At 34.6% G+C, this 13,155-nt stretch overlaps 3 protein-coding genes across 4 annotated transcripts in view; 1 reads left to right on the top strand and 2 right to left on the bottom strand.

Moving 5' to 3' along the window:
• Positions 1 to 8,877, top strand: part of LOC106688351 (muskelin) — a gene marked incomplete at its 3' end in the record, with an annotated part of 60,893 nt that extends 52,016 nt beyond the window's left edge. For both annotated transcript variants that reach the window (XM_067048472.1, XM_067048471.1), the window contains 2 exon segments: positions 5,384 to 5,550; positions 8,733 to 8,877. In XM_067048472.1, coding sequence (XP_066904573.1) covers positions 5,384 to 5,550; positions 8,733 to 8,877 — 312 coding nt within the window.
• A 2,298-nt stretch (positions 8,878 to 11,175) lies between these two features.
• Positions 11,176 to 11,802, bottom strand: LOC106688349 (uncharacterized). The gene has a single exon (XM_014432762.1). The coding sequence runs from the start codon at positions 11,800 to 11,802 to the stop codon at positions 11,176 to 11,178; it is 627 nt and encodes a 208-aa protein (XP_014288248.1).
• Positions 11,803 to 11,984: 182 nt separating this feature from the next.
• LOC106688347 (uncharacterized) lies at positions 11,985 to 12,656 on the bottom strand. The gene has a single exon (XM_014432761.1). The coding sequence runs from the start codon at positions 12,654 to 12,656 to the stop codon at positions 11,985 to 11,987; it is 672 nt and encodes a 223-aa protein (XP_014288247.1).
• Between the last annotated feature and the right edge of the window lie 499 nt (positions 12,657 to 13,155).

Here is a 13,155-nt window from a genome sequence, read left to right as displayed (position 1 = left end):
ATAACATGATATGAGTCAAGGATTGGATAGAGGCATTTTAACAAGACAAAAACATATTAAAAAAATAAATAAATAAAGAAACTATTTATTATAAATACAAGAATGAAACTAAAAAAAAAACTTATGCCTCCGCTAAACAAACAAAAAAGAGAAAAAAAAAAATATACAACCTGTATACAAGATTAAAAGAATAGCACAGACAAATTTATACGTACCAAAATTGATTCTTCTTGCCAGCAATGAGCACTTATAAGACATTTCCTCAAAAACAATAGAAGAAAATACAACACTTATATACAGAAATAAAACATAATAAAATACAAATATAACATAAAAAAAGAATCATCACAATGAAAATAGTACTTCAATGGTTAAACAAAATAAACCAAAAAAAACTCTACTATATTACTAGAATGCCTCATATTGCACTTATAAGTTAGTATTAAGGGGGAAAAAACTGTACACAAATATCTTCTGGTGGTGAGGTGACAACACTCCAGAATGGGCCCTCATACCTCTGCAGCTCTTTCCCTCTGTTAGAACCCAATTTGCGATATACTACCATCCCTATTCTAACTTGTCCCATCAGGCACCAAACTATTGCTGATGATTTCACCCTCTCTGATCACTATTCATCAATAACCCCGACGACGTTCTCACATACTAAAAAGAATTTTGAAAGGGGCGAACCCAGTGATTGTGTCTATTGTAATATCCTCTTTTTTAATAAATATTTGTTTTTTATGTATAGATGGTTTTAGTCATGTTTTTATTTTTTATATATCAACATTAAATATTGTTCATTTGTTTTGTTGAACCAAAAAGCAAGCTAACCAATTTTCATCATTCAAATATGGAGTAAAAAGATGTCATTCAAAATATTAAAGATAGCGGCAGGTGTCCTTCCAAAGTTTGTTGAATTGCTGTTATGTTGAGAACAGAGATTAAAATTTGATCTACTTTTGTTATTTTTTATCATAATTGTATATACAGTAAATTTAAGAAAAATTAAAAGTCGATAATGAGTATTAAGGAAAAATATACATAAAGAAAATCATAAACAAAAACTCAAAACCGTTGTGCTACAATCGATATTTAGGTCGAACATCTAGGCAAGGAGAAGGAACAAAGGAGACTGGACACTCAATGTTTAAGTGCGGGAGAGGGATGATGTTTTGTGGAAGCAGGAGGTGCTGTCCATCCTTTGTTTACGGTCAGTGTTATATAAATAGAAAGAAGATATTAAGAGTCTGCAGACATCCAAGATGAAGAGTATATCATTGAAGGAAGAAAGACACTCTTTGTTTTGATCACAGGTAAATAGGACATGTCCTGAAAACCAGAGGAGGAACGACCCTTTGTCTTCTGTCTGTTGTTTTTTGAGATAGAAAGCATAGAAAACCATTAGTCATCAAAAAAGAATAAATGATTGGTTAGTTTGCTCTACCTAGGATTTAATTATATTTATAAAAGTAGCTATTAATTTAGTGTCATTGTGTTCTGATTGTCTGGAAAACCCGCTCTGAGATGAGAGTCAATAATGTTATATAATTTAAAATAAAATTCTCATATCTGTTTAATATTAAATCATTTCATTTAAACCTTGTAATCATCAAAGTAACATTTTAGATCTGAGAATAAATAATAACTATTAAATTTCCTTTTATTTATTTTAATTGACCTGGAATATTACAATATTGAGTAATTATATACCGCTATTGCCCGTTCGATTGCATTATCGGGTTCAAGTCCTTTTCCAATTGGTTCACTTGCCAAATGGTCACTGAGGGTACTATAAAGGCTCTCTATTCCTGCTCGACTCTTGGGATGTCTTGGGATGTCCTGGGGTGTTAAGGTGCCGTACTACCTCCAGGGCTTGCATTTCCTTCCTAATGCTCACATTGTCAAATTCTCTGTTGCTGTTGGACGAAATCCTGTCGGACACACCTTAAAGTTGGAACCGATTCCACAATGCTCTTTACACTGCTTCTGCCAATCTGTCTTGCACCATGTGTGCCATAGCCAATTTACTGAAGACTCCTATGACCGTGATCCACCTATAACCCTTCCTCTATCTATAATCTTTTTCGACATATAAATGGTGCTTCTTCCCAGGTTTAGACACATCTTTCAGCCCTGGAAACCCCGCCCTGAGATAAGAGTCAATAATTTTATATAATGTAAAATAAAATTCTCATATCTGTTAAATATTAAATCATTTCATTTGAACCTTGTAATCATCAAAGCATTATTTTACATTTGAGAATAAATAAAAACTATTAAATTTACTTTTATTTATTTTTATAAATCTGGAATATTACATAAACTGTTGCCCAACAGGTTCTAATTCTTTACAAAGTTGGTCATGGCAATCAGGACACAGCTTTTAAAAGAGTTAAATTTGAATAATTTTTTTTATAACTTAAGTCGTTAATGATGGATGATAAAGTACAGATAACTGGGGGTAGAGATTCTAAAGATGTGATTCTTGGAAAATCGAATGATATGGCGGCAGTTTTAACAGAAAATGATAAAGATAATGTTTTCCAACATATTGCAGCTGGGAATGGCTTATCAGTATTAAATTATCACATTATCGAATTCTCTGTCACTGATGGATGAAATACTGTCACGCACACTTTAAAATTGTAACCAATTCCACAATGCTCTTTACACTGCTTCTGCCGATCTGTCTTGCACCTTGTTTTTCACAGCGGGCACGCCTTAAAATTGGAACCAATGCCACAATGTTCTTTACACTGTTTCTGCTGATCTTTTTTGCACCACGTTTGCTATAACCAGTTTACTGAAGATGTCTATGACCATGATCCACCCATAACCCTTCCATATGAAGGATGTACAATGTTCCAATCCACCCCAATTTTTTCTGTCCGCCATAATTTTTTTATCATTTCCCGGATCAGTGCATTTCCAAGATATAAATGGTGCTTCTTCTGGTACTCCTGAGGTTTAGACGCATCTTTCACCACTCTGCATATCTGATCTTCTTGAATGCTTGGTTGCGACCAGGTAGTCGCAGTGGAACATCTGCCGTATTTGTTATACTCCACCCTAAGCAGACACGAGATTTTTGTTTTCCAAACAATTTGGTACCTCTTGTCATTTATGATCTCCCGTACTTCTATTTCCGCTAGTCTTTCATCGTGCGAGTTGTGATCTATAAATGTCTCTTCCTTGTTCTCATTCTTGTTCAGAAGGTAGGCCTGCAACCCAGTTGCTACAACCAACCCCAGTTGCAACCCATTGCAGGGCTACCTTCTACGCCACAACCCCTGATGAAGACCTGAAACTCAGGTCGAAACGTCGGCATAAAATAAATAAATATGGTTTTGTTTATTTATGTTGTTCTTTGCTGACCGCACCCCCCAACAAACTTCTCCAATCATTAATCCACAGTCAACTATCTACACCTCAGTATTTTCATCTAGTTTACGATAATCTATAATAACCATATGTTTTTCTTCTTCTTCGCCTGGTGCACTCTTATTTCTCACCACCCACAGCTGACAATTATAAAGCCACATGCTATCCAAGATTATCCCTTGTTTTTTTTTAGGTTCTCTATCTCATCCCAAAAATGCTTCGGGAGTGCCTGCGGATACCTTCATTCCTTAACATATGTCACCCTGTCCTGCTTAAGTGAAATTTTGTGAACTGTCCTTCCTGTCACGCCTAGGACCTCCCCTTCATTAAAAAAAATATCATAATACTTGTTCATATAGTCTTTCCAAATTTCTGCCTGTGTCATTGCCACACTTGGATCCTCGAGTCTCCTATCGTCCACTGCCACTTATCCTTTCTTTCTCCAATTCTAATTTTCCACTATCCTCTGTTATTTCTCTCTCATGTTCTTCTGAACACCCCCTCTTCCAAGGTCTCCTCCTTCGGTTTCTGTTTCCGAGGTCTCAGATACTTCTGTAGACTCACTTGCAGATCAATTAGTTTTCTTAAAAATTCTCCTTCATAGTCTCTGGGCCATTGCCCTCCATGGGTACCTTCCGGCCTGTATCTCCTCTCCAGTACATGTAGGGGCACAGTCTGGCAATGTGCCCTTCATTCCCACATTCAATACATCCAGTGTACGAGCATTGAGCCACCAGATGTCCAACCTTACTTCATCTGTGGCATTTACGGTCTTCCCACCAGCCAATTCCTCTGCATTTAGTCTGGTTCGTCCTTTTCTCTGCATTCCTCGTCCTCTCCTTCGCGCTTTCATGATACTCCCTTCTTTGTCAGGGGTTGGGTTTGTTCCTTGGGCAATGGTAGCCGATCCTAGTCCATCCCAGCTCTTCTATTTCCATCTGAGAATCCTCCTCACAGGAGCTGACATCTATCAAGTCTTGTGCACACTCAACAAATGAACACTCCCAGGGTATACCTTCTTTCTTCCTTATTTCCTTGCCTAATTGGATTTCAGGAATTGTTGACAGGAATGCCATGTTTACCTGCACTTGATTCGCGTTTAACATTTCACTGAACTTATCAGTGATACGATTAAATCAAGACGGGAGCTCACCAGCATACTACCCGCTGGTTTGTTTAGGTAGGTTTCCTTGTTTCTCTAAACATTTGGAATATATCATCTTCAGGGGCTCACTGCCCCCCTCCAAATGCTTTCTTTAATCTCTCTTTCACTGTACCCTAGGGCATTTCCTCATCTGCCTGGATTTGGTTAAGGATGCTCCTCTTTACCCTGCTGACCACTGCCGATTTTAATGGTTTAATCCTCACTGTCCAAAAGGTTCTCCAATATCTTCGCCTCTATCCTTCCCATCAGGCAATCACCCCCTTTTAAAAAATGATTTAATTCTCCAGTCTCACCAGTGAATCTTTCAAGATCCGAAACCACTTTCCTCAGGTCCTGGGTTGTTGCCGTATAAATTTTGATCCATTCTAACACATTATTAGCGTATGCTTCTAGCCTAGTTGTCTCTGGTAGACATGCAATTTCAGCTATCACTGCCGGAGGTAAGTTCGGGACTGGGATCATAAAACAGGACCGTTACTCATCATATTTCAACCAAGTAAGTATGCATGAGAAGAAAAAGAAAGAGAAAAATAAATAAGTTGAAGATTGATGAAAAAAAATTATTCTTGTTGTTTCTTTTGTATTTAAAGGTCCCAGGTTTCGGCACCAATTATAACTGTTCCAGATGATAAATAGGAAAAGAGACACGTGATACACAACACCTGATAGCTATTTCGATACTGCCCTTTATTGAGTCCATTACCTCTATATATACATGTTTGATCAGTTGATCTACTAGATTAGCTGATATCTCACTCAGGCTGTAACTTATATGTACATATGCATATATATGTATAATACATAATCATTTATTCATTTTATTTTATTTTTTAGAGTGATTTTTATGTATACAACATTGAGTCAAATGAATGGATGAAAATCACAGATGACACTAGTTCAATGGGTGGTCCTAAATTAATTTTTGATCATCAAATGTGCATTGATGTCAAGAAAAGAATAATATATGTATTTGGAGGCCGTGTTTTGCAACCTGCACCAATGTATGGATTGATAAGTAGTATTGTATTATTTAATGTAAATATTTAAAAATAAAGTTATAAATTATTAAATAGCAATCAAAATGAACAAAAAAAAAAGACTTTAGGACCACATTATGCCCACATTGTTTAAAATAAAACTATAAAATAATGATGAAATTCTTTATGCATGCACACTCACATACAATATTTTAGCAATTAACCTTGCCCAAAATTTGAATGAAAAAAACAACAAAAAAATTAATTTGGTGTGTAATATTGTAGATGAAAAATCCCAAGAAAAAATTACCTACACTTTTAACAAATACTCCTATGTATAGAAGTTATGAAAATATATGTACGTTGAATTATGTAACTGGGGTGTAGAAGACATAAGTTTAAAAATGACCAATGGAAAGAGTCAAAACATTGCTAAAATATGGTAAATATTTATAATAAAATTGTTAAAAATAAAATATTACAGTTATATAGTTTTATTTTAAACAACGTGGTCCTTAGGACTTTTTCCTCAATTATTTTTATTGATATTTAATAGTTAAAAATGAATCCCATTAAAAAAATAAACAACCATGAGAATGTTGTTCATAATAAAGTTTTAGGTTACTATGTCGAAAATTGGATATTTTTTTTTTATATCTTATTTTATACCAGATCGGCCTGGTGGGCCTTACATGGTTGATATAACCGTTATATGATATATATTTTTTTAACAGTTGATTATGGGGGGTATAGTCTCGAAAATTGGATACTTAGCCTAAAAGCGCTCACTAGGCTTGGCTCCATCCAGTTATTACTTATTTATTCATAGTTTATAGAACTTTTGGACCTCATCTGCAAAAATCACGACCACGATTTGAGGTCATTATTACTGAAATTTTTACCATTTAAAAAGTTTTGTAAACTACAAAATAAATTATAATATGATGGTGTAAGGTCAGGTCTATATGGGGTATGCGACATCACTTCCCAACCAAGCTCAAATAATTTTATGTGTTGCCTAGAGATGTGTGAGGCCTTGCCTTGTCATGGTGGAACATGATTCCATTGCAATTAGTCATTTCTGACCTTTTCTCCTTGATTACTTCCTCTGATTCCATAAGTTAATGGCAGTAAACATCTGAATTGATCATTCGGTTATTTGGAAGCTGTTTAAAATACACACCTTTGTAATTCCACCATATCATACAGACCATTGATCTTTTTCTGATGCAATTCTGCTTTCAGTATGGTTTGGATCATGATCTTTTTTGAATAAAGTTATTGTTGACGATCCATTTTTCATCAACAGTGATAGGTGGTTTAAAAAAAAAAGGATCAGTTGGATTATGTTTAATATGTGTATTATAAATATTGATTCGTTGTGTTAAGTGCATTTTTTTCTTGGAATAAGGTTGTTGATTATGAAGTAGATTGTGAGAAGATTTCGCCCCACTTTGCAGGACAGCCCTGACAAAACCCTGCAAAGTGGAGCAAAACGTTGGTTAACATTAAATATTTTTTTCTTCTATTTTGTACCTTTATTGACCGCCACTCGGACTATCTTCCTACAATTAATTTCTTTCTGTTCGCGAGGAACTCAAATATTGACCTTCTTAATAAGTCCAAGATGTTTTATAAGATTTTTAATTGTTGTGTGTAATGCTCTTTAACTTTTTTGCAATCTCCTATACAGATGATTCAATTTAATCATGGTTTCATTTTGTCAGATGGTCTATCAGAATGTTGGTCATCTTTCAGTGAAAAATCTTCAGAACAAAATTGTTTAAACAAATTCAGACCTGTGCATTCCATTAAACAATCAACACTACAAACTTTGCATGTATCTTTGTGAGCCTCAGACACTTTCTTGCCTTTATGAAAATAAATTAGTAAAATGTGTTGAAAACACTTATTTTTTTATTTTATTTTTTTTTTAATATACACACAGTCTCAATTTTACATTCCTTGTTTTTAGCCTTTTCAGAGTCATCAAAAACCAATTTATACTAGTAACTGTTTCAGATTCTGATTCAGAGTTAGGTTATTTGAAAAAATGAAAATTTAATTTTTTTAATGAACAAAGCTAAGAAATCAATCACAATTATAATATAGCTCTAAAAATTAAGTGCCTATTGTATAAACTACTGTAGATAAACTAGAAGCTACAAAATATGGGTTTATGTTTGTATACACATTTTTGTCGTGCAGGACTTCACCTAAGTTACAACAGACTTTAATCACTTTTCAAAGAACAGAAACTGAAATTAGTACAAAGGCTACCAGTATACATATTTACTCCTATTTATTATGTAAATTCATAAAAATTTCTTTGTGATTACAACAATTTAAGTATTTAATTGTTCGACTCTTTCCTCTGAACGTAAAATTTTATTAAACCTATGTCCAAAATATTCTATGGTATACATTCATCTGGAAAATTCCTTGTATTTAAACAAATATTTAATATTGAAATTTTACATATTACTGTCAACATTTCAGCTAAAAAAAAAAAAGTTTTCCTTTATGATTCATTTATGAAATCTAATGAAGAAAACCATTTATCAGTATTTTTACTAAAATATTTTATATATGTACAACTAATCCTGGCAATAAATATGGCCTAAAACCAGGTCTTTCTGGTTACAACAATTTTTCAGATCACATTCTATATGAAACCTCTCAAATATCATTATGCTATATCCTCATTTATCAAATGGGAAAAGGTAGGAAAATTATTACAGCTACTAGAATAAGCCGTCATAAATCCATAATATATCTATAAAAAGAAAAAAATGTTGAAGATAGTCATGGCTATCTCACAGATCATATCTTGTTAAAAAGATAATTTTTAGATTAAATACTATTAATCAGTTATAATTTATTATTCTATGAGAAATAGAAAAATTACCTGGTTGATCCAGATGATCTATGTGATCTATACATCTAAGTGATGTCTAATAGGTATATCAAGTTCTTTGAGTTACAATTATTTGCAAAAGGTGATAAGTTAAAAAGATAGAATTGAGGGTGGCACAGGCTTGTCACTATTTAGTAAGAGAGTCTTTAAAATTTCCGTTGCTTCCATGAGTAATGCTAAGTTAATGATGTTTTTTATTTAAATAAATAATTCAATTGTTTATTAGAATTCTTACCTAAATAGAATACATGAATATTTTTTTCTTTCAAATTTTTTATTTTATTTTAAGATCTGGCGAAGTTTCTACTCATCAAGAGCCAGTTTACTCAGGACTCTATTCTTATCATGTTTCTACAAACACATGGCTTTTGATAAGCACTGAACATGACACCTTGATTAGATCCAGAGTAGGTCATTCAATGTTATTTCATCCTGTAAGTACATTTTCTTTATCTTTTAACAATTTAATTTAATACTAATATTGACTTTTTGTGTTATCTCTTTCTTCTTTTTTTTTTATGTTTTTTCTTATTCTTCTAGCTGCATTGATTTTTTTTTAAGAAACTTCCTTATCAATGTAGCCGCTTTCGTTGAGATGAGCACCTAGATATTTGAAATTCTCGACCTGCTCTAGTCTTTCTCCATTCGCTCTGATCACCCTCATTATTCTCCGGGGTTTCTTTCCTATCCTCATACATTTGGTCTTTTCCAGGTTAATTTTCATGTTTATCGAGGCCATTTTCTCTTGCATAACACTTATGTTGTACTGGAGGTCTCAGTCGTTGGAAGCCAGAAAAACTGACTGGAGATGCGGTACCTTTGTTAGGTGGAAGGAAGGACCCAACGAGATAGAGTACGGAACAGTACCATTCGGACTAACCTCGGAGTCAAACCTGCTGAGAGCATCCTAGAGGGGCACAAGCTAAGATGGTTCAGACACCTTCAGATGGACCAGGAAAGAACTGCCAGAAAGACATATGAGACTCACATGTAGGGAAGAAGGCCAAGAGGAAGACCACACATTTCCTGGGAGGAGTGTTAAGGGGGCGTTCAGGAGGCGGAATATGGACTGGAGTAGGAGAAGGGAGATGGTCCAAGAGCAAGATATCTGGTCCAGACTCGGCAAATTGTAACCCCATACTGCACAAGCGGTAAAGGGGATAAAATAATTATGATGAATATTGACACAGTAGCTCATTACTGAGTGACCCTCCTCCAACAGTTTCTAAAATTAGTCTCAATTCCTCTACTCCATGATATATCTCTATTAGACTATCATTGTCTCTATTTCCTTACTTTTAATTTTTCATTCTTATCATTCGGTCCTCTGTTAATATTTGTTGGATTATTGGTGTGTGGGATTCTTGCATTTGAATGTTATAAATTTTACAATATTCACACTTGAGGATTAACTATTAAGCTCCATATTTTCCATTTTCCTCCATACATATTTTTATTTGGATGAGTCTTGGATTTTTCTTAAAATGGGGTATTTTTCAGCTGAAGTTATTGATTTATGAGGTAATGTATTTGTTTTATAAATGTCTATCTTCATCTTTTTTGTAATATATGTACTTAAAAATAATAAAGTAGGCTTTAATAACACCTATTACTGCTATCAAGGGTAATCTTGTTCCTTGGGTATTTACAATAACAGCACTGGAACTATAAAGCATTTGCTCCTGATATTTTCCATGCTTTATCATTCCAGTGATGCACTTTGGACTAAGGCTCTGGCTGATGTCAGTGATTTTCTTAATGATGGCTGTGGGGCAAGTCCTTAAAAATTTCTTACCTCCCATGATAATAACTGCTAATTATGAATCATGATGTAATAAATTATGGATGGATTAGAAACGTGTTAAAGACAAATATAATATATGCGTTTTTAAAACAATGTTGATTAATGAGGTTAATGTAATAAGAATAATTATGTCAAGAATCTATGATTAGGTGTCCAAAAAAAAAAATCACATTTTAGTTTCAGTGTTATTTTTACATATAGTCAATTATATCATATGTTCAAAAATTTGTCTCCTTAGAAGCTCAAAAATTGATTTACAGTTATTTAGTATTGTATTAAATAAAGTATAGTATAAATTATGATGATGAAACCAGTTGTTTACTCCTTGGCAAATAAATCCAATACAAAAATGAAAGACTAAGAACCATTTGAAGAAAACAAAATCAATTTTATTTATACAATTGTGAAGTGAAAAACATTATATCATACATAAAATTATACTTGAAACATTATATCATACATAACATTATACTTGAAACATTATATCATGAAACTGTATAGTTCTAATCTATCCTTATCCTTGAGCTTTCTACCTTTAATTATGCTAAAATTCCAAGTTTTCTATTTTTATCTATCCAACTCAAAAATACAAAATACTAACATACCTATTGTCGGGAATTATATAAATTTACCCAATTTATAGATACCTCCAAAGTTATCAAATAAAGTGCACATAAGTTAATAAACAAACGTTTGTATTGAAACAAAATATAATCTTTACACACTCCACAAAACAATAGTTCAATTATAAGATTTAAGATAAAACAGCTCACAAAATTAGACTAAACAATGTGCTTCACCTCCTTAGGACAATGAATAACAACAACAGCACTATAACCTTCCACTATAGTCTTTCTCTTCACTATCGATACTTAACATCCTCCCACCTTTCTATCATAACACAAGGTTGATCGAAACCTGGGACATCCTATTGATATTTAGTAGGGAGTCTCACTCTGTGACCCCAGCGTGTTATGACGGGTGTCTTCTCCTTTACTGGTGTAGTGCACTTCTCAGGGTCCTCGCTGGGCTCCACTTCTAGTGAAGCAGCCACTTCCAAGGGGAAAATTCTCTGCACGGGTCGTACTATCTCTCCAGAAGCTGTTCTAAGCCGGGCCACTGTAACCAAACCATCCTCCTTTACGGGGTAGACTTGAAGTACCTTTGCCAAAGGCCAAAACAAACGCTTCCCATAGTCGCCTCCAACCAAAACCACATCACCCTTCTTCAAGATGTATCCACTATCCTGTTCTGTAAAATGAGTTACAAGCTGACTGAGGTATTCAGTCCTGAATCTTACTCTTAAATCTCTTCTCAAACGCTGCAAGAAACGATATCTTTTACTGATGTTAACCTTGTCTAAATGATCCAAATCCGGTACTCCAATGTTCAGCGAATCCTGGAGGAACATAGCTGGAGTAAGAGGATCCAAATCATCTGTATCTTCAGATACATACATTAGTGGTCTGTGATTAATAATAGCTTCAAAATCACATATAAGAGTATTGAGTTCCTCATACTTTAAAGATGCATGTCCCAATACTCTTCTGAGCATTCTCTTGACAATTTGAATGAGCCGTTCCCACCAACCACCCCACCATGGTGGAGTTGGTGGATTAAATTTCCATTGAATTCTATGTGTAGATGCTTCATATTCAATCTTTTGCCATCAATGTTACGAAATAGGTTTTCACCCCCAACAAAATTAGTGCCATTGTCACTAAATATGGTTTTCGGTCATCCACGCCGAGTGATAAATCTTCTTAGGCTCTGAAGAAACTCATTTGTAGACAGAGAAGTTACAAGTTCCATGTGAACTGCCCTATATACCGCACTGGTATAGAGGATAATCCAGCTCTTCTCTCCGTTACGAAGAATCAATGGTCCTGCTAGGTCAACTCCCACAACCTCAAACACAAGCGCTTCTCTCACTCTTTCTTCAGGCAAAATTGCAGGTTTGGTTTTGATAGCACTGCCCTGGAACCTCTTACATCTAATACAGGTAGCAATGACGGTTTTTACAGTTCTTCTTCCTTTCAGAATCCAAAATCTTTCACGAAGCTTGCACAATAGAATCTGTACACCCACATGTCCCATTTTAGTGTGCTCTTCGTAAATAAGTCTTCTGACCAATTCATGACTGCCAGATAGAACCATAGGTGTCTTGAAATCTTCTTTGTCTTCTCTTGATGCGATTTTGGTTTTCACTCTCAAAATTCCGGCTTCATCTTCAATTACACACAAAGACTTCAGTTGTGACTTTCTCTCATCTTGGAAACTCTCTGACTGTACTATTTTTACCAAGATTTTCTCAGCTGTATCAATCTCTAGGACGGTCAATTCACTCTTGAAGTGTAAATCCTTTTGTGTTCTGGAATTCCTAATAAATCTCAGGATCCAGGCTACCATTCTCTTGATTTTGCTATAAGAACTAAAATATCTTAAAAACCACGATCCTTTTAACTGTTCTCTGACAAAATTACTCACAACTCCCTTTATTTTCTCTTTTGCTACCTCTTCTTCATTTACTTCATATGTTGAAGCTGGCCATAAATTCTCCTAATTTCCGCAACCAGTTTGGTCCCTCCCACCAATGAGACTGTAGCAAGGAACCTGCTGAGCAGCCACGAGAAGGTAGGTCAGCTGGGTTTATGTAACCAGGCACATATCTCCAATCATTAACTCTCTGATATCAACTCAACTGATATCAACTCGCACAGTTGGTTAACTCTCTGATATTCTTGACTCGGTTCCTTACAAATACTGACAGCTGTTCATTATTCTTGATCCAACTTAAAGCCGTCGTCGAATCCGTCCAGAAACAACAGTTTATTTCAGCCATGTTCATTGCTTCTCTAACAGAATGTGCTAAACGTCCACCAATACAACAGGCCAACAACTCCAATCT

This window comes from Halyomorpha halys, unplaced genomic scaffold (assembly GCF_000696795.3).
Source record: "Halyomorpha halys isolate HHAL.00 unplaced genomic scaffold, Hhal_1.1 Scaffold1112.1, whole genome shotgun sequence".
Taxonomy (NCBI): domain Eukaryota; kingdom Metazoa; phylum Arthropoda; class Insecta; order Hemiptera; family Pentatomidae; genus Halyomorpha; species Halyomorpha halys.
The sequence above is the reverse complement of the archived record's forward strand: the minus strand, read 5'-3'. Positions and strand labels throughout refer to the sequence as shown.

Bases quoted from the DNA above. Each gene is read 5' to 3' on its own strand.
- LOC106688347 (XM_014432761.1), bottom strand. From the start codon at position 12,656: ATGGTAGCCTGGATCCTGAGATTTATTAGGAATTCCAGAACACAAAAG.
- LOC106688349 (XM_014432762.1), bottom strand. From the start codon at position 11,802: ATGCTCAGAAGAGTATTGGGACATGCATCTTTAAAGTATGAGGAACTC.